This window comes from Python bivittatus, unplaced genomic scaffold (assembly GCF_059951505.1).
Source record: "Python bivittatus isolate LINGU-HERP-01145 unplaced genomic scaffold, Pbiv_v1 ctg000980_np1212, whole genome shotgun sequence".
In the NCBI taxonomy this organism is placed as follows: domain Eukaryota; kingdom Metazoa; phylum Chordata; class Lepidosauria; order Squamata; family Pythonidae; genus Python; species Python bivittatus.
Genome location: NW_028277125.1, coordinates 57,561,072 through 57,583,482, shown reverse-complemented (window position 1 = coordinate 57,583,482; position 22,411 = coordinate 57,561,072). Strand labels below are relative to the sequence as shown.

At 35.5% G+C, this 22,411-nt stretch overlaps 1 protein-coding gene across 1 annotated transcript in view; it reads right to left on the bottom strand.

Annotated features, from left to right (window-relative positions):
• Positions 1–21,956, bottom strand: part of WDR11 (WD repeat domain 11) — a 52,917-nt gene extending 30,961 nt beyond the window's left edge. The window contains exons 1-11 of the mRNA XM_088131783.1: positions 21,690–21,956; positions 19,977–20,088; positions 19,139–19,292; positions 13,506–13,679; positions 11,927–12,113; positions 10,392–10,557; positions 9,928–10,042; positions 9,201–9,396; positions 7,203–7,306; positions 5,636–5,812; positions 3,073–3,157 (exon numbers count right to left, since the gene is read on the bottom strand). Coding sequence (XP_087987909.1) covers positions 3,073–3,157; positions 5,636–5,812; positions 7,203–7,306; positions 9,201–9,396; positions 9,928–10,042; positions 10,392–10,557; positions 11,927–12,113; positions 13,506–13,679; positions 19,139–19,292; positions 19,977–20,088; positions 21,690–21,775 — 1,556 coding nt within the window. The 5' untranslated portion in view covers positions 21,776–21,956. The remainder of the gene's footprint in view (positions 1–3,072; positions 3,158–5,635; positions 5,813–7,202; positions 7,307–9,200; positions 9,397–9,927; positions 10,043–10,391; positions 10,558–11,926; positions 12,114–13,505; positions 13,680–19,138; positions 19,293–19,976; positions 20,089–21,689) is intronic.
• Between the last annotated feature and the right edge of the window lie 455 nt (positions 21,957–22,411).

The window sequence follows — 22,411 nt, the reverse complement described above, 5'->3', positions numbered from 1 at the left end:
TGTATTGTGTGAGAAGGATTGCAGTGGAGAAATACTGCTGTATATATACAAATTTCTTCCTCACACTAGAAACCTAGAAAAATAATCCTGTAGTAAGGTGATACAGATCTTTTTGATCTTCTTTTAGTTGCAAATTATGTTTTGGAAAAAGGAATCAATTTGGTGAACAGCTATATCTGAAATACTGGATTTTTAAACAGTGCACAATTCCCTTCAGCTATAAAGCTCACTGGGCAACCCTAATCCAGTCCTACTTTGCAAGACTGTAGCCAGGATAAAAACTAATATATGGAATCATGAACAAGATACACTACCCTGAGTCCTTTAAAAGTAAGTAAGTAAGTAAGTGAGTGAGTGAGTAAGTAAGTAAATAAAACACACTAAGGTGGTGGTTTTAAATCAGTTCCTATTTTTTTCTTACTGATCCTGTAGGACATCATATAGAAAGTAAATGAATGACTCATTTCTACATTAGTCCTACAGTGGTGACATGTTAAAGTTAATGAAGACACTCCAAAGTATCTTTAGTTTCAGAAACTACTGAAAAAAAAAAAATCTTCCCCAAATAGTATTTTCATTAATCTCCTGCACAAAACAGGGAAGAGGAAAGCATGAATACATTATATATTCTTTGTAATTAGGAAATTTCACATGCACTTCCATTAGCTCATTAATTTTTACAAAAATACTTTTCTTTCCATATGCTATCAAAGAGCTTCAATAGGTAAGGGTCATATGGGGGGCTTCAACTTTGTTTAATTAAAACCTGAACAGTTTTAAAATACTTTGATATCACATATTTAACAAAAGGAAAATCTCAAGTTAGAGCACCAATGGAATGAAGAAGCTATGAAAATATAAATTTTAAAGTTATGAATATAACACTGTAAAATGCACCAACTGAACTTTTAATAAGATTTGCCATTTTAAATAGTTTTATAATTAACATTTGTGTAATACTATGACTGCTTTTTAAATGTTAAATGTTATAATATGATTATGAAAATATATCAGGCTCTTGAAGACTGAATATACCCAACATATAACGCCAGTAATATTTACAAGATGGCAGAGGGTAAAAATTATGTCAAAATTAAAAGCAACATAGAATGGCTACTTTCCCCAGGGACTTCTATGAGCAATGCAAATCCTCTATATGTAGTTCTCTGAGCTTGGTTGTTTGTTTGCAGACATTTCATTACCTAGCTAGGTAACATCATCAATACGAGTAAGTGTGGGGTTTGTTCCCTGTTTATATACAGTAGCTTGGCGTGCCAGTTTTGGTGGGGGTGGTTTGTCCTTAGAGTTCCTTGATTAGGGTATTGTTTTCAGCCTGATAGTCCCTGCTTATCTGGATGTTGGCTGCTAGAGAGACTGTGTTCTGGTCTTTTTTTTCTTTTCCCCCTTCTTAGCTCAGAGATCATCAAGGACTCAACAGTTCAACCCTGAGCTACATATATTTTGTTCTATACAAATCGTCTATATGTTCTTGGCAACAAAGTACACATCAGGTTTTCATCTACTTCTTGCATTTTTGTCATCTTTAGTACTTAAATAAGCCAAACTCTGCCATGTGCTACAGATAAATGTCATGTATTATATTATATAAAATACTTTTAGACTTGCTTGAAGCTTTAAAAAAGATATTGGAACAAACAGCAATTTCTCTGCACAGACACAGATGTCTAAAAGAATATTTGTCATAACCATATTCAGAGAATAACATAAAATTCAAAGATTATGGTGAGTCCCAAATAAGATAAGCAACCAACTGGAAAAGACAGTGATTCAAATAGCTTTGCATGGCTATGAAGGCTTTTAGGCTGCTCGTCTCACATTGTTCTTCAGCCAGAAAAAAAAACAACTCTAGGAGCAGTTACAAGAATCAGTAAGATTCTGCCATACATGGTACAATTTATGCACAAAAGTGATTAGGAGGGATGGAAAGAAGGAAGAAGAAATTAAAATCTTATTTAAATTAATAGCATTTATTATTATGGTCAACTGGAAAGGAACCAAACAGGAAAAAGAGGACAAAAAATGGCTGATTCCTTCATAAAGCTAATACCCTTGTTTTCCTTCTCTCTCTCCTCTCATGCTAACTGACCCAAGATGGAAAATAGGCAATTTTATGTTCAAGATCACATAGCTGTTTGGGGAGATGGGTGGGGACAAGTTAGATAGATAGATAGATAGATAGATAGATAGATAGATAGATAGATAGATAGATAGATAGACAGACAGATAGATAGATAGATAGATAGATAGACAGATAGATAGATAAAGTGTTTCTTAGTTCAGATATTTTTAAATATTTATAATCTGATAGATGGTGAGACTGCATTTTCTTAATTAAAGAACCAGCTACCATCTAAGACATAACAGCACAAATGTCTCAAAAAGAATTCTCAAAGAACAAAATAATTTTGAATGAAACAGCCTTCTTGGAACAACAGCCAAGCTATTTATGATTTCATTATTCTACCTGATTTTTTTTTTTAAATGAATAAATAAGGAATAGCAGAAACCCCAAACAAGACTAGGATGTTATCATCTGGGTTTGATGTATTGTGCAGTCCTGACCTATCCTTTTACATGAGAAAAATAGGCACTGTACTTTCTCCTGTGAGAAAATCAGAATGATTTTGAGCGAACAGTGGGGAATGTTAAGCAGCCTTTTTTCATCCAACTCTGAATGATCCTCTATTCATGATCCCAAGCTCTGCTGGCTATTGGGGGTGACACATTTTTTAATGAGGAAAAACTAAGAAACTGCCTCTCGTATATGGTTTGAATCTGTCTAATTTGAATTAGGCAGGAATGTCTATGCTGCAATGTACTAAAAAAAGAAAAAGTTTATGTTCAGCCTCAGTCAACATGCACATTAGTTACAAATCCAAATATTTATTATGCAAAACCATATTCACAATAAATCAACCATGGTTCGATTTAAGTAGTAAAATTATTTTACTGAAGGAATATCATCTCAGAAAAAGCCAAATGTTTGTATTAAAGATTTTTATTTTCTCCCCCCCCCCCTTCCAGGATCAACAACAATTAAAAGCAACTCACTTGACTTCACAGGAATGAATGCTTAATTCTTTATATAGGAATCCACTGGTAAGATTATACACCAAGACTGACCCATTGCTTGTTCCTGCAAAGAGTCATTTTCATTACATATATAAATGACAGAATTATGTTAATGTTTTACATTCAACTTTGTAAATTCAATTAGTCTGTTGATTTAATTTTTCTTTTTCTTCCATTCTATATTTCTATGCTGACTGTTGAAACAGGGCTGCCCTCCACAGCAAGAATTAAAATGTAGGCTACTATCCATAGCAAAACAGCAACGCTTTACAACATTATTTATTTATTTTGTCTAATTTATATAGCCGCCCACCTCACAAAGCCAGTGACTCTGGGCAGTGTACAACAGAGCTAAAACAATTAATTAATTGATTGATTAATTAATTAAATGAGAGCCACTTTGGTCTAGTGGTTAAGGCACCAGGCTTGAAAGCAGGAGATTCTGAGTTCTAGTCCCACCCTAGACATGAAAGCCGGCTGGGTGACTTTGGGCCAGTCACTCTCTCTCAGACCATCCCACCTCACAGGGTTGTTGTTGGGGAAAAATAGGAGGAGGAAGAAGTATTATATATGTTTGCTGCCTTGAGTTATTTATAAAAATAATAAAGGCAGGATAAAAAGTCACTTTGTGTGAGATGGGCGGCATCCAAATTTGAAATATAAATAAACAAATAAAACAAATCTAAAAAACAAATCTAAAATCATTATCATTATTAAAAACTATAAAAGCACAGCTAATACAAAAAATAATAGCCAGAGGGATGTTAAAAATGACAGAGCCACCTCACTAGTTCACCAGTTCCCTGAGGTTCCCAGGCTTGCTGACATAACCAGGTCTTGAGGGGCCTTCAGAAACTCAGAAGCGATGAGGCTAACCTCACCTCAGACGGGAGAAGATTCCACAACGTGGGTGCCACAGCAGAAAACGCCCGTTAACTAGGGTCTGCCAAATGTAGCTTCCTAGACGATGGTACCCATAACATGCCCTCTCTGCTGGATCTGGTGGGACGGGAATGAAATTAGGGAAAGGCGGTCCCTCAAATAGCTTGGTCCCATGCCATGAAGGGCTTTAAAAGTCAACACCAGCACCTTGAATTGGATCTGGAAACAAACTAGTAACCAATGCAGCTCACAAAGCACAGGTATAATCTATCAGAAACACACATAACTGCTTGTGCTGCTACATTTTGTACCAGCTAAAGTTTCCAGATACTCTTCAAGGGCTGCCCCATGTAGAGCGCATCGCAGTAGTCCAACTGGGAGGTGACGTAAGCCCTCTATATAGACAGGCAGCTGTTGTTGAAGGAAACATCCTTAATGCTCCAAATTTCTACTTAAAGTACTCAAAGATAAAGACCAGCTCCAACTTTCCAGGAAGATGGATAATTTATTCAAAGCAATAGCTAGGTATTGAACATTCTGACACACTATTACACAAGACAAATTATCCTTATTTATAAACAGTAGCTTCCTTAATATGATATAGAGTAATAAGTGTAATTGTTCTCTTTAACCTGAATAAGAAAGAAAATTAACTGTATGGTCAATGGACAGGGATGATGGGAGTCAGATGGTAACACTGGGAAGATAACAAGCTCCTCATTACAGCTTCCAGTAAGCCTTTTTAGCACTGACTCTGAATTCTCAAGTGCCACCCCAGAGAATTTCACCTGGATCCATTATTGTTGTTGTTGCTGTTATTACCTAATACTCCTGCCTCCTATTTTTTCCACATCTGGTGTATGTTCACAGTACTTTTAAATTGTGTTATTTTAGAAACTGCTTTTTCGTGTCTGTGGACTGTGGACTGCTTCTTAGGCATTTGGATTTTAATAGACTATTTTAGTATTTGTTCATCTATATAGAATGTTATTTATGAGGACAATTCTGTGGTATTTAACATATAACCTAGAGAATTCTTATTGGGTGACAAATAATAATTTTTAGGAAAATATAACCAAAATTATACCTTCAAGAAATCTATTGCACTGTTAAAGGCAACAAAAAGCTAAGCAGCCATTCATTCATTCATTCATACATACATACATACATACATACATATACAGAATATGAATAATATATAAACAAACAAAAAAGATGGGATCAGGCTGGCTATCATCTACTTAATTTTATAACTGCTTGAGTAGATGAATCACTAAAATATTTTAAAAGCAGATTACATGAAAATATTGGCACATCTTTCTGAGACAGTGTTTTAAAGCTAAAATTAAAGAAATAATTGGTTGGACTCATTTTAGAACACTGCATTTCCAGCATTTTATATTCTGAAATATAAACTGAAAATATGTTATCAGCTGCAATTTCTAAAATATATGAGGCAGGAATATCAAAAATCAAGAGGAAGTAAGATACATATTTTCATGAAGTTTTGAAAACATTTACTTAAGAAAAAAAAGGACTAAAGCAGCTTAGTGACATGCTATTTCCTATAGAAATAATTTGTGAAACTGCATTGAATTTATTACACAAAGGTATTATTTCACAGTCAAACTGAGCAATAAGCTGTTCAAACAATACTTACCAACAGCAAGCAACGGCTGATATTGCTTAATATTTTTAGTGGTAAGAGGTGGACACATGCGAATAGCAAATGGAGGCAAAGGAAGTCCTGAAAGTAGTCCTGTTAAAAGGAACTTCAAATGCACTTCTTGCAAACAATAACTTTTTAGTTGCTCTTCGGTAGACAGTGCACCTTGACCTTTTTAATGTGGGACAGAAAACACAAAAGTTGCTTCTGGCATTATGTAGTGATATATATGTGTGGGTGTGTATAAATAAAATTATATTAGTGTGTGTGTGTATGTGTGTGTGTGTGTGTGTAAATAATACCACAGAAGAGTAGTTAAATTACTGTAATGTTCTAATAGGTAATTGCTTAATTAATTCATTCAACAAGCATGAATTCACTTGAATTGAAAGGTTACTTTTTTCATATTGGCATTATATAAGAACAACCTGAATTAATTTCTGTGGGAATGGTGCATTCTTCTGTTTAATAATGCAATGTTTAATCAAAACCAAAACCACCCACACAGTATAATTCACGTTTTATTTCCTGATAATTTACCTTGAATACACACAACTTTTAATTCTCTCACATCTTTCTCATTTTATTGCCATAACCCAACTTTTTGTTATTAAAGAATGGGGGAGAGACCTGAATATAATTCAGGGAGCTGAATTAAAATACAGAAACATTACTGCTTAGAAAATCCAAGAGAAGCAATACCTTTCAACAGTCTTGCGACACTGTAAATATAAGAAAACATTTACTGTGGCACAGGTTTTTGTTCCAAAGGAAGAGAAAGAGGTGAATTGTGGAGTCCTTGGTGCTCTCCGAGCTTGGCTGTTTGCTTGCAGAAGGTTGTTTCCCTGAGACTAGCTAACCCGGTCGGTAATGAAACATCTGCAAGCAAACAACCAGGCTGAGAGAACACCAAGGACCCAACAAGTTTTTTTGGATTATCATTCCAAATATTTATGTATGGGTGCTAATCTGCATTTCTACCACCCAAGGGTAATACTTCTTGCATTTGCCCTTATAATGGGCTTTACCCCATAAATGATTGTGCAATGAAAGGTGCCACAAAAGTCTTTATAGTTATGATTGCTTAATAATACTTGAAAATATTCCATTTGGGCAGGACAAGGTATCAGATTTTTCAAACATATACAGAAGAGGTTATTTATTTTTATATATATATATAAAAAAAAGAATACACCCTGCCCTTCACAGAGGCATGTATCATTTCAGTGACTAAAGTAAATCAGCTTATTTAAAATGAGTTATTAGTAATTACAAAATAATTTGACTATTAGTTCATGCATTAAATAGTAAACTACTTAATCGTACTTCACGATCACATCATGAAACATACTGTACAACTATAGCTGCTGTCTTTTAGGGAAAAAGTTGTGCATGTTTCAATTTTTTTCAAATAATAATTTCAATCAAAAATCTTTTTGTGAGAATGTGAGCAAAATTAAAGATACGTGCACATACATATGTGTGCATCAGCTGTTTTAGTCATAATTCTATTTTTTTTTTCCTCCAGAAGTTGATAAATGTAGCACATGTATATACTTACCTATCATATTATCTAACGACAGGTCTGGAAGCTTGTTCTGAAATGTTCCAACAGGAATTCCACAGAACGAGATAGGTGAATACAAGGGTGATACATTGGAATGGCTAAAAATAACAACAAGACAACTTCAACGTGCAGCACTGAATTATCTTCTAGTATAACCAGCAAATAGAACCCAGAATTGCAAAGGAGGGCTGGTACCAAACAGGCTGAAGCAGCTTTGATTTTCACTGGTTACAATGAAATCATCAGGGAGTAGATTTAACTTCCTCTCTAACACATCTCTGAATGTATTCTTTTAAATTTCCCCATAAAAGCATCTGAATGACTATCATTCATGGTTGCAGTAAAGTAATTCATTTTTCAAGTACTGTTAAAGACTCTTTCTTTCCCTACTCAATTTACCAAAATGCATGTATAATATTTCATGTGTTATCTACACCAACATGTGTTAAGAGTAACAGTGACTGTTTTAACTAGTGTTAATTACATTTCAGCTGATGAAATATATTGAGATAAACAAAAATCAGTAAAATGTGATAAAATTGTCATTTAAAATATTTACTCCATAGAATATGCAGATACATAGAACACATTAATTCCTTTCTAATGTGTTAGCTTAGTTCAGTGCAGTGCTAGCTAAAACAATATGTTGCTAGGAGATGGTAGAAGCTACCAGCTTATTAATGATAAACCAGTTCACTGTCTTTTGATGATCAGTTATCTAAAATGGGCTTATAATGTTGTGTGTTAGCCTGAAAGTTATGCCCACAGACAATCATAGAAATGACAAAATCTTTGGAAAACTCTACATTTTACTTTATTAAGAGCTCATTAGATTTGGGCAGCATTAGAACTACTTTGGGGGTTACTGTTACAAACTCAGCATTGAACAATTGATTATGTGCCATCAAGTCATTGTCAACTCTTAGTGACCACATACATTCTCAGCATACAGCAAGCTATGTCCAAAATGCTGCCCCTGCCTTTATTTATACAATTTGTTTAATGTTGCTTATATTACTTGGCTCTAAGTATCTGTCATCTTACGTAGCCAGAAACCCCAACATAGCAAACAATTTCTCCTTCAAATATTAAGAACCTCCTTGAAGTTGAAAGACAAACAAGTATGAAAAGCTCTGACTTAGGTAAGTGGGAGTGCAAACATTTAGAAAGAGGACCATCTTTATCCATAGCACTGTACTGTTCCTTAAAAAGTAAAGTATTAGGATTCAAGTAGCACCAAGTGGCAAAGGAACTATTAAACTTGATACAGCTATTGTCCATATAAATCATATGCAAGCTTTGTCATGCATTATCTTTATGTGGTTGTTAGCTGCAAACTATGGTTCACATTACTTTTTGAAGATGGCATTTGTATTAAACTTCATTCTTTCCGGCTGTAGAAAGGTGTAACCCAAACAGGCTATGATTTTGGTTATTTATTTTATAAATAGTGTCATAAATAACCGTCTCACCCCCATTATATCGACCCGTCCCACACATTCAAGCAGAGAGGGTATGCTGCAGACCCTGACAACAAAAGAAAGTTGACTGGTGGGGCCCAGAAGGAGAGCCTTCGCTTCTGTGGCCCCCGCCCTATGGAATACCCTTCCCCCAGACGTGAGACAGGCCCCTACTCTCTTGACCTTCCGGAAAGCAGTCAAGACCTATCTCTGCCAACTTGCATGGGGCGAGAAAAGGGGCAACCAACCCTGGGAATGGCTAGCACCTTGAAGATGCTCCTGTATGTTAATATCTTTTTGATCACCAGCACCTTGGAAGATATTATTTATGTATGTATTTGGTTTTACTGTATTTTATACTATTTTTATTGTATTTTAATTAATATTTATTGTTTTTAGTGTAAACTGCCCAGAGTCATTCCTTGTGAGATGGGCATCCAAATCTGAAATCTAAATAAATAAATAAAATAATTTTTATTTGATCTTTAAACATTTCCTGTGGGCATATATAATAAAAATGAGACTAAGTTACCTGGTACGTATACCTGGGCCTGAAATGGTGGACTTCAGCTCCCATATCATTACCCTTCCATCACTGACTATAAGAGCTACAGAATTTTCATTCACTGGACAGCTCACCATACTAAATGGGCGAACAGTCTTGGTAACCCTGATAGCATCACACTGACTTCGTAAGTCATAGATGAGCTCCTGAATGGGGTCAGGATCTGTAAATGTTAAAATGTAAGATAACAGACATTTGCAGCTGTCAGTCCTTGGAGTTGAGTGCTCTCATGGTAGTCTTTTGTCTCTCACTACAATATTATTAATATGATATGAACTCAAACTATTTTGCAGTATTGATATAAAAGAGGTTGAAGTTTTCTAGCAGAGGCAGTTGATTTGCCATAGGCCATGCCATGGAGAGTAAGTGAACATAATAAAAGACACAGTGAATGGTTGTTAGAGCCTTAAGTATACGAACATACAATGTACATTATCATAGCATATATAGACTGTGCCATTCAATTACTGTCCAAGTTCATCTATTTCTATATATGTACTCACACAAAGCTTTATCATATTGCATTATCAGCACATTGTCTGCACTGAATAATGAAATATCAAGCTAAAATTGTACATTTTTAATTTTAGCTGTAATCTAAACAATCATGCAATCTGAATAATAGTAAAACCAAGTTTCAGTTAAAACATAAATTCCTAGTTTCAGATGCAAGGCATAAGAGTGGTCAACTCACCTGACTCTTCATTTGGTGCAATGCTTAAATTATTGGCAGATCTGCGAACTCTCAGAGTTATACAACCATTTTCATGCAGGCAGAACAATCCATCACGCTGACAACAAGGGATTACCTAGATAAAGGTATAAAAAAAAGTTCTTGAGAGTAAAACTCTCAATATAAATTTCATGAACTTTAATGAGTAGGAATTACCACAAGTGTTCCTATACTGGATCTTGAAATAGAACAATCCAGGTTCACCATTCAAAGCTATGTGCTTTCTATACAAAATACAAAGTAAAATTACTTGCTTTGTATTTTGGAAGATGCTTTCTGAAAAGAAGTTAGGTTGCACCTGGTATATCAAACCAAAACCAGCTGATGAATGCAGGTTTTTTTCAAAGAAAGAAAAAGAGTGAAAAGAAAGAAGAGAGTAAAGTTTCAAACTTTTTTCTAAAGCATGCTTAAGTTGTATTGATTACCTGTAGAAAAGGCACTCCTGTTCTTTCAATTGCTATTACACCTACTGTCTGATTGACTTCAAGATCCAGAACCAAGATTTCTCTTGGGTACAGTAATAACATGTAGTTTCGCTTGGAAGGAAGGTAGGATAGCTGAAGGCATTCATTCAGTGTTACTGATTCAGCACTAAACAGACCACAAATACACTTATTAAATACTTTTAATTGAAAGTGGGCTACGTTTTTTCAAGCAATTAATCAAATGACTAAAATGAAATCCATAACCAAATTACATATGCATATATAATTGCATATATGTATATAAAACAGCTTTACAGACAGCTACCAGGACTGTTTTATATTCTTGTCCCTTTACTAATTGATAGTGCAAGTAGAGAACACTGTATCAACATATATTGCAGAGCTGTAACATTCATTTCTGAAGTGATGAAAGGAATTTTATATTCCACTTTGTTCATGAGGTTTGACTAGGCCAAAATGAATCTATCATGTCTGGTCTAGTGGTTAAGGCACAGGCTAGAAACCAGGAGACTGTGAGTTCCAATCCCGCCTTAGGCACGAAAGCCAGCTGGGTGACTTTGGGCCAGTCACTCTATCTCAGCCCAACTCATCTCACAGGGTTGTTGTGGGGAAAATAGGAGAGGAAGGAGTTTTAGGTATGTCTGCTGCCTTGAGTTATTTATAAAAATAAGAAAGGCGGAAGTTAAAAAAAAACTTTTTTAAAAAAAATCATTTGATGTGTTGACTTCTGGCCAGTGATATTCACTTTAGAAAGTCCAGCTGAAGTATACATCTCACTTGTAAATTAATATTATAGTAAATATGGGCTGATATAGGCTTGTACATTTTATCCAGGTAATGCCTATTCTATCCAGGTAATGCCTATTTTGTTTGATTGTTTTGTATTGGTGGATTGGAAGTTGGAAGGGGACATCATTTCCTAATGCTTCCCACTAGTATATCATTTTTGTCCACCATACCAATCAAAAAAGGGATCTAGTAAATCAACTGGGGGAGGACACAGAGTAAGACAAGTACACACTTCTCACATCAATGATAAAGGGCTTAAAACTAGGTTTCTACTGCAATTATTGAAAGTTTATAGAGTTTAAATTTTAAAATATCACAAAAATTGCCTTTACCACTTATTAAGCTACAAAGAATGTACTGACATCCCCAGTTTCATTTTTGACAATTTTGTGGGTTATAATTCCTAGAATTTAAATAGATATAAGAATGTAAGAAGTTGACATCAAAGATATTGCAAAATGAAACAATATTATAAGTATTTATCCTATTTTGGCATGAACATTTACATTAATAACACATTACAATAAAAACTGATATATTTTGTTAGGTATTTGAAGAAAGGTATTTTGTTTGAGAAAGAAATAAAATTGTAACATATACAGTATTTCAATGTTTGCTAGGGGAAAAAATGCAATGACCAAGTTAACAGTAAGATTATTAAATAAATCAGTTTGAATAGAATAATTCTGGGGAACATTAGAAGAAAACACAGGGTCAATACATACCTTGGTTTTTCATTAGTGATAAGAATTTTTACTTTATCCAGAGCCTTTTTAGCTCCTGTGGCAGATACCAACTTGTTATGAACGGGACTAGAATGAGGGCTGGAAATGTAAACCTTTTTTCCTGAACTGATAGGAGCTTTAGAAGGGGAGAAGTCTGAAATAAACACTATTCCCTCACTTGTAAGCACTGTATGAAGGAAAGATAATTGTAGTAAATACACAGAGTATTTCAATCATATAATTTCAGAGTTACTAATCCAATACAGTTCAAAGTACAAGTGATTTCATGCATGCTGAAATAGATGGCAAACAGCTGAAAGGAGAGTTTTTGGAAAACAGATGACCATTTTGTTTCCATTCATTAGAGATCAAACATCTTTAATAGTTACATTTATAGGGTTTTTATGTATAGTTATGAGTACCAACAAAAATGTTCTTCAGTACATTGTACTTGTTACTTCAAAGTGAAGCATTTTAAACACAGCTTTATCTTCTCAAAACCTTCAGGTGTTCTTAACTACATAAGTTTCAATACACTTACAGCTGTAAGTAGACTTACAGTGTACTTACATACTTGGAACTGAGTACTAATGGATTCAGGTGGAGATACTTTTGAGTAAACATACTAAATAGTGATCTCTACTGCAAACACTTTCTCACTTACACTTTTATATTCTGTTTTGTTTTTGTTTTTTTTAAATTAGTGACTGAGTGCTCCCTAAAGCAGAAAGACAAGGTATTGTGATGGAATGTATCTACAAAGGGGTGTGTGTGTGATGTGGTAGATTACAGGAGACAGCAAGGTTCTCAGGAAGGAGGGGGTGCATTCCAGGGAGGGCAGAGAGATAAGAGACAACACAAACTGGAGCAGGAGTGTGGGAAGGGTAAGAAGTTTAAAATAGCCACTCCCTAGAATCTCCCAGGGTATATCCACTAGCTGCAATATTACAGGTTTAATCTGGCAAGGTTTTGTCTATATGGCGTAAGCATTAAAAGAACTGAACTTGGATGGACTGTTTCCCTGTTGTTCTTGGGCTGGGCCTGACAGGTATGAATCAAATAAATAAATGAATACATGCTTCATTTATATTATAGAATAACACATCTGTACAAAACACTGAACTACACAGTATGAATGGACATTAGCTGAGCAGTTTGGAAGCTTTTTTACACTAGTCATGTTCTGATGTCAGGTTACAAAACAGCATAGCACAATATGCATTTGTTTTGATACATCACTGCAAATTCAAAACTCTTGTTCTTATCCTTCATTTTTTTTCAGTCTGCTTTAGAATCTGAAAACTTATCCTTTTGTTTAACAAAAATCTGTCAAATAACTGAGACAACCAGAGTAGCTTTAGCTGTGGTAAGTTTCAAACTAGCAACCTTCAAATCACAATTAGTTTCCAAGTTATTTCTAAAAATGTCATACTGTTAAATCATCCTATACTGCTTTCTACCTCATGTTTATTGTATTTCTCTGCAACTGGCAGTTATGTTCCAATAGCAAATACCTGATTAATACCAATAGTAATTCTTGTGGACTAGAAGAGCACTAGTTCTCTGATATCATACTTACGTGTTAAATTTGAAGGATCAAAAGGATCAAATGAAAAAGAAAGAATGTTTTCTGCATAACTTTTCTTCCACAGTTTGGTGCCAGTATCAGCATTCCATAACACAATATAATTGGGAGGATGAACTGCAAGGAGCAAATCTCGAGATGCATCCTGATTCCATAACCACTGCATGTCTGTCAAAAAGGAAGGGGAACATTATCAGTCATTAAATTTAAAAAAAAAAACTTTTCTCAGATTTTTAATCAAATTATATCACTAAATATTCACTATTTCTATTAATTACAAACCCAACAACCCACCCTTGCAATGTTGCCAGCATTGTTTATGTACAAACCCAAGAATTTGCCAAGCTTTACAATATTTTGCCAACACACTTTGATGACACATATTGCACAAGGATATCCCTAAATATTCCAAGCAGCACTGTAAGGTTCTGCATCACCCTGGAGACATGAAGTGTGGTCCCCTGGAGTTCTGTCTTTGGGTGACTATTATCCAATATCTTTATCAATGACAAAGGGGATGGAATAGAAGGGACACTTATCAAATTTGCAGATGACAGCAAGGTAGGGAGTTTGGCTAACATTTCAGAAGACAAAATTACATTATAAACTGAAGCTGAACATTGGACCAAATCCAATAATTTGGGTATTCAACTGTGATAACAGCAAGGTTTTCCTTATGAACAGGAAAAATCAAATGCACAGATACAGGAAAAGGCTTGGTGATACTTTGTGTGAGAAGGATCTAAAAGTAGTAGTAGATCACCAGCTGAAAAGGCTAGCATGATCCATTTCAAACTTTAGCCTGACTGTATCCTACAGCTAGAACTACCAGTTAGTACTCTTCCTTAGTTATCAGATTCCATTTTCTATGCATCTCCATTTTGCTTCTTTGTGTGTCAGTGAGCTCACAACTCACAACTCTTTAAAACTCTTTGCATTCTTCTTTCTCATTGGGATAGTTTCTGCCTCTGGTTTCGGTAAACTTTTCATTCTTTCCCATGCCTTGCCTTCAACTTGTTTATCAGTTAGGATTTCAGGTCTTAACTTTTGCCTGAATTCTTTAAATCTCTCTTCCTGAACCTGTAGATGATTGGAAGAAAACACCTTGATATGTGACTTGTTCAGTACTAATATTATCTAAATTTCACTTGCGGAAGCATGACTCTTAGTAATTATATTCGTTAGTATCAACTTAGCTGTGGAACAGTAGATGGCTAATTCCACCTCAGGCCTATCCAAGACTGGGATAAGATGACTGAACAACTAACAAAAGGAATGGTGAAGATAGGCTTATTAGTCAGAAATTTATTTTTACACAGAGCTTGAATGATGGAATTGATATAAAAATGTTAAAAAGAAGGGCATGAGCCATTGTTTAAATCTTGTTGAAACAGGCATTAAAGTAGACAAGACTTATGAATGGGTGTATCTAACCTGCAGGTTTTTCTATGCAGTACCTTAACTATCAAAGACAATAACAATATTGAGTTACTTCTGCGGATTTAGTTCATAGCCTCTTCCTAGACATTGTTAAGATATGAACTTAAAATCAATTATGGCAGTGTAGAGTTCCTTATGGTTAATAATGCTGAAAAAGAACATTTACTAGAAGACATGATTTTGTCAAATGTTGATGAAAGCAAGCACCTAATTTATATATTAAATACTTTATAGATGGCATAACTGAATTAGCAACCAGAAGTTTGGAACTAAGTGACAGCAACAGTAAAATGAACCCAGGTTTAAAAACATGACACCCAATTCCTCAGTATTTTGTATTTAAGTTATGAATTGTAACCATATAATTTCCATTTTATTATAGGGACAAATCAAGATAAATTTCAAACTGCAATTACAACACCTTATGCAATGTCATCGAAGGAAGAAATACTTGGGTCATTCTAGGTCATGAAAAGTTTCATTAAACTACTTAGCAAGTGAATGATGAATTATTCATGAAGCTCATCTTAAAAATTTCATTTCACCCAGATGCTGTGAATTTTACTTCAGGAATAAAACACATTTATAACTGTGAGGCTAATGAGGAATGCGGATAGCACTGAAAACAGCAGGAGATGCACAGCTTGCAACAGGAAAAAACTGTCACAAGAGAGCTGACTGACATTAGAGGGCATTAACACGGAAACTTACTTTTAAAGAAAATAAAATACAATGCAATTATTTATTTTTATTCAACCTTGCTTTAAAAGAGAATACTAATATATCATCTTTTATCTAAAGGCATATAAACTGGGTAGTTGTTGTTAATGGTTTGAGGAAGAATTTATTATCTAAACTTATTCCCATCATTCTACCCATAGAACACTTAAGGCAGCTAACAATCAAATACAAAATATAACCATTAAAATCTGATAGAAAACTTCAAAAGTCATTATTATTAACAGTAATTCAGTTCAAAACATCTGGCTGAAAATAAATGTCTTGATTCTGTTCCTGAAGGTGGAAGGAATAAATAGCCTGAAACACATTCCCTAACTTCTCTTGGGTACTTGACAAAGATGCTTGGGCATCTTTATGAGAAGTGTGAGATATAAAAATGCAGATATTTTCCAGGTGTTCTGTTGCTGAGCTAGAGTTCCACCCTAATCATTGTTTTCAATAATTAATTTCACTAATTCAATAATGAAGTAGCTGGATCTGCATTTGGGAAACACAAATATAATGAAAATACAAGGTAATGTTTTAAATGTACAAGTTACAATTCTAGTTACTGAATTTTCCTTCACACATCATCTCTTCAGATCAGCCCAAAAGAGAGGTAAACCAGCATATGAAACTATCATCAAATGAAGAGGCTACCATAACTGTATGCATGTATGCATTTAATTTATATTTCATTCTTTATTCAGGAGACAAGATGTATACATAGCATTCCATCTCCCAATTTCCCCCCACAAACGGTCTCATTATTCCTAATCCAGCGTCTTAATCGCCAATCCATACTGACTCTCTATTTATTTATTTATTTATTTATTTATTTATTTATTATCAAACTTGTATGCCGCCCATCTCCCCCAACAGGTGACTGTGGGCGGCTCACAATAATAAAAAAAAACAAAACACAAGTCCCTCCAACCATGGATAGAATCTATAAATAATTAAAAAACATATATTAAAAATGCCTTAAAACCTCCTATAATTTTTAGCCCTAAAAACCTGCAAGATGCTGGCGGGGGGGACAAACCCATCACCCCACCAGGCATCTCCACAGGTGCGGGCCCCCCTCTGGCCCCCAGGCCTTCTGGCAGAGCCAGGATTTAATCCCTTTCCTGAAGGCCATGAGGGAGGGGGCACACCGGATCTCAGGAGGCAGGATGTTCCATAGGGCGGGAGCTGCAGCAGAAAAGGCTCTCTGCCTAGACCCCACCAATCAAAATTCCTTGACTGGTGGGGTCTGCAACCTGCCCCTTCTGCTGGACTGAGTGGGGCGGGCTGAAATGACCGGGGCAAGGCGGTTCCTCAGATTCTGCATTGACTCTCATCAGAAGCAGTTCCCGTCCCCTCAAGACAGGAATTATCTAACCCTCTGTCAGCCTTATAAGATTTACCAGAAACCAATGCCATATAGGTCTAAAGCAACTTTTACTAGAACAGCTGTGGTAACAGAATCTTGCAAGTGTGAATTTGCCCCTCCCTCACTTTATTTTGTGTGAACTGGGGACAGACCTGTCTAAGACGTTTTTTCAAATTAGTTTCTTGGGATGGGCTTAACCCCTGTTTGTCTGATTGTTGCCTTGGTAACGGATCTTCTGCCTATCCTTCAAGGGTATTCTCTATATCCTCTACACTATCTATATGATAGCAGTTGTTTACTTGGGGGCAGGGACAGAACTTCTTTCCAGCCTCAGTTCACATGTTTTCTGTTGGCCCTACCTGGGGGCTACAGGGGTGATTTATGTTCTAATGCTATCAGCAGCGTGAATGTGGACAAAATCTTCAGAGCTTTTTCTGCTCTTGGAAGGAGCATGTAACTGTTTGAAACCTAACAAAAAGGAATAATCAGCCAGATATGGGGGACACTGTTTATTTTGGGAGATACTTACGAACTTTTACATAAAATAAGGTCCCTAAATTTCCATTTCTTCAGGAATTATAATGAAGCTGCTACTACTACACTTTGTTTAGTTTACTTAAATCACTATAATGTATGTAACTTTTTAAATTGTTATATTCTTTTTTGTTTTACACTTCACTATTTTTTTTCTAAAAAACGAACAATAGTTGTTATTATTATTATCACCAGATCTGGACTGCAACAATCCAGACAACCACTAAAAGGGATCAGTGAGACATGGAAAGCTCTATTTGCTGCCATCTACTAGTTATTGTTGCAGTTCATATCTGGTAGCAACGCAAGAGAATAGAATGTAACGCACACATAAGTGGTTGGCTATTGATGTCAGTCTCCCACATACTATTTATTGATTTACAACACCAACTTAGTACTCAAGTAATTCACCGTTGCCTATAAAACTAAGCAGCCTTATGGAAACACTAACATGTTTAGGTTGCCCAAAACAATGTGGCATTACTTGCCATATAAACAGGAGTAAAGGTCATCATGACCACCTCTGCAGGTTTTGTGCCTCTTTCCTTAATATAAATAGTGAAGAACACTGGGTCATTTAATCCATTTACTAAAGTATATTCAAAAGTCAATAAAGACATGATATGATGACTGGTGTGGGTCTTCCGGGCTGTGTGGCCGTGTTCTGGAAGTTTTGTTTCCTAACGTTTCGCCAGCATCTGTGACTGGCATCTTCAGAGAGCAGGAGCACAGACAGGAGCAGTTCTCTCTGTGCCCAGGATGATGCTCCTGTCTGTGCTCCTGCTCTCTGAAGATGCCGGTCACAGATGTTGGCGAAACGTTAGGAAACAAAACTTCCAGAACACGGCCACACAGCCCGGAAGACCCACACCAGCCATTGTATTCCGGCCGTGAAAGCCTTCGACAATACAAAGACATGATAGCTTACATATATTATACTGTCCCCGGAATTTGAATTATTTGAGACCTTAACAGAAACTATGGAAACACAGCCAAGAGTAATATTGGAAGGAGATAAATGATTAAGTATAGAGGTGACAAGTTCAAGATACACTCATAAGCTTGACCACAATCTAGTAATTATGTAAGCACTTCTTATAAACTAGCATTTATTTCTATACACATTTCCAGTATGTTTTATAATTTTAAAATTATGCTTACAAGTTCAGAAGTAAATCCTGTTGATTTCAGTGGGCCTTACTGACAGTGCTCAAGATTGCAACTTCAATAAGATACTGTTTGCTGTGAAGATAATTATCTTCCAACTATATTTTATATAAAGTTTTAAAAACTTTTCACAGTATGAAATAAAACCACAAAAAAGTATGATGCATGAATGGATTTAAATTTTTTTTAAGTTTCTAGAACAACAAAAATTAAACATTCAAAACAGGGCAATTATACCAAGTATATTTCCTATGCTAGAAAGAATTTGCATGTATAAACATTATTTTGAAGAAAACAAGAGTCTAAAAATCAATTATTTAGCACTATTTATTCTTCTAACTAGTACAATTATTTATTACTTGAACATGATGCAATATGGAAGTTTTCTTACCTTGAATTGGTTTTGTATGCTCTTGGATTTCACAGCGAGCAGTTCCTGTAGCTACATCCCAAACAATTATCTTTCCAGCAGCATCAGCAGTAGCCAAACGCAAAGAATAAGGTGATCCAATGTTGTGATGGTAGTTTTCCTTAGCCCATTTAACCTTAAGACAGGTAAGTGAAGCTAGTAGTCACTTAAAACACTTAGAAGTATTAAACAGTTTTTGGATGTCAGATAATGAAATTCATTAGAAATTGAAATAGACTGGTATATGACATTTATAGATCAGTAATGCAGAACATGTAATAAGCAAATTGAAAAATAAAGTAGCTGTAACAGAAAAAATGTAGCTGTCTTAAAAAATTAACTAGCCACAAATCTGGTCTATATCAGTTCCTCAACTCAGAAGACCTGTGCCTGCTGAAATGGAATTTTTAAAAGAATTTAGATATACTAGTATACCAAGAGAAATATCAAGCTTTGCAGAAGTGCAATACAATTTTCTCCTTTGCCCATTGCCAAATAGTCCACAGAGGGTTAGATATGTTGTACAGCTACATAATGTTTATCTGTTGGAAAACAGAAATCTAAAGAGTAGAAATGAAATATCATGCTTGAAGAGAATGGCTGACTAGAATCAAGAATACTCCTCTAAAGAAGTCAAGTTGCAGGATACAATTTATAATAGGCCACTTGTTAAATAGTAAAAGGCAAGTGTGGTTTAAACATCATACATTTGTGGGACCTTAACACATTTGTGGCATTTTGTTTCATGAGGAATCTTAGCTTATTTCACTGGTATAAGAACACTTCTTTTGCAGCATTCTAATGATTCTTTTCGATGTACCTTGACTACAGTAGCCTTGTGCTTTTCCAAAACCTGTAAGGTCTGAGCTGTTTTGGAGTCAATCACCAGAATGAGAGAATGGCATCCATATGCAATCAGTCCTTGCCAGCCCCTACAAAAATAGTAATTGCAATATCAGACACAAAACAATCATTCTGATGAATGTTTATAGAAATTTATGCTGCTGAAATGATACAGAAGACAAAGAAAAGAAATGTACTTATTTGTTATTAAAACGTTGAATCATTAGTCATTTAGTTCTTGAATAACTCTAACTTCAAAATAAATATTTTCCAGCCCAGAAAACCTCTTAGTAAAATGACTATATCACTGGAAAGGATATTAACCATAGTTCTTATTCATCAACAGGAAACTCCATCATTCTTCTCATTATTGCAGTAATAATAATCTTATGCCATTTGCTTCATGGTAACTGATCTGAATCCCTTCCTTCTCCAGCATCTTACTAAATTTCATTATACTTAAAACTAACCAAAGGTTTACAGCTATACCTCTATTTACCATCTTTACTAAATTTCATAACAGGTCATATAAAACGTATTGTTCCCAATTATTTCAGAGTCCCCAAACCAGTTGTTGCAATATCCTATCCAAAAGCCTCCTTATCTCTTTCACTTTTAATTGCAGGACTTATAAATTTAAAGGTACAGTTGTTCTTATTCAAAGCTACGGGTTTTTTTTTTTTTAAGTATCTTAAATTCTGGAGCAACTGCAGGCTCATATGTGAAGCATACCAAAAAAGGACCATAACATATACATATGTGTATAGCATGCAAATGCTTGAAGCATTTATATTTGTTCATCAGAATTAACAACAAACCTATTATGTGGGGTTTTGTTGTTGTTTTTGTTGTTTATTTTGTTTTGTTTTGTTCTTATCCCTTATTGTGCAATACCCAAAGTCTGGGTTTGGGATAATATAAAATATTGTAAATGAGTAAGTTAAAAACTGTGCATCATCATATCCATTTTACATAATACTAGCTTTCACCAAGAACTTCAAGCCCATATCATGGTTTCATTATTAGGCTGTGATATAAAAGTATGAGACAAAAATGAAATGAAATGTTCACATAGCCCCCCCCTTTTTTTTAATTTTCACCAGAAAGCAACTATATGATACTGCAAATAACAAAACTATGGTGGGAGGCAATATTACCTTCCATTATATTTGGATCTCTCAACTACCCTTCCAAACTTCACTTCCCTCAGTTTTCACTCCAGCTTAGATACATTGTACTTCCTGTTTTCAGTTTCTTCTTCCTACAACTGGAAAGCTTCTATAGCACTAATGTCCACGTCTATGGTGTTCCCCACTCTGTCTCCTCATATCTTAGTACAAACATTTATGCTGTGTTGCATAAGCATATGTCTGACACGAAAGCCTCAAACAGGCTTATGAAATCATAACATAACAGGCTCTCTTCCTTCTATCTTAAAAAAAATCGCCCTCATACAGTAACCGTAATACTCAATATCTTGGTTACATTTCCAACACTTCATGTCTCCACTATATTAGTTACAATAACCTCTGAACACAGGCACGCCCTTGGAAGTACATCCCACTAAACTTCGACGATGGTGATGATAACTCATAATCTCTCCAAAGCATCATCTTCTATCTCGTTCACAGTCTTCCACATGCTACCATAAAATAACTTTCCTCCACCGCCCCCTATTTTTTCTACTTACCAGTCTGCCGCCCCTCTATTCTGAGGGTTAAGTGCCCCGGTGAGGGTCCGAGCCGAAAGTTTTATGTTTACCATGTAAGGCTGCATAGTCGAGAAGAAAACAAAAAGACGAGCGAACCAAACGGCCGACAGGTGAGACCCAGGAAACGATCTCCTAGTCGGGGCGCCACCAATCCTTGCCCGTAACTGGTCCGACTTGCCCTGCTCGCTCCAGAACTTTGGTTCCGCTGGCGCTTAGAAAACGAAACGAAACGAAACGAAACGAAATCTGCGACAGGCAGTCTGAGCGTTGGAGTCAATTCGTTCGCGCATGCTCAGTAGCGGAGACAGCTATCCCAAGACCTGAGTTTGTGTTTCTCTTCCGTCTGTTGATGTATTGATCTTGTCCGGTTACAGCCACCGAAGGCTTTTTAGGATAAACCGTACCTTCCGTTACTCAAGGGGAAAAGAAAGGAATACATAAATTTGCAACACCTCTACAATTAAGATTGTTATTATCTCTGTATAATAAAATGGGAGAACCCAGGGAGGCAAACTCAGACTGAAATCATATCATGCATTAGAATAAATCTCATGGAACATATTTGGAAGTAAGTACATACGGCTGTGTTGTTAATTCTTTACCTAGGAGAAAAGATGTGGATTTGCCAGCTATTTTACTAATACAAACTAATAAATACTAATTTGTATTCAACAAGCTTATGTACAAAGATATGTTTACTG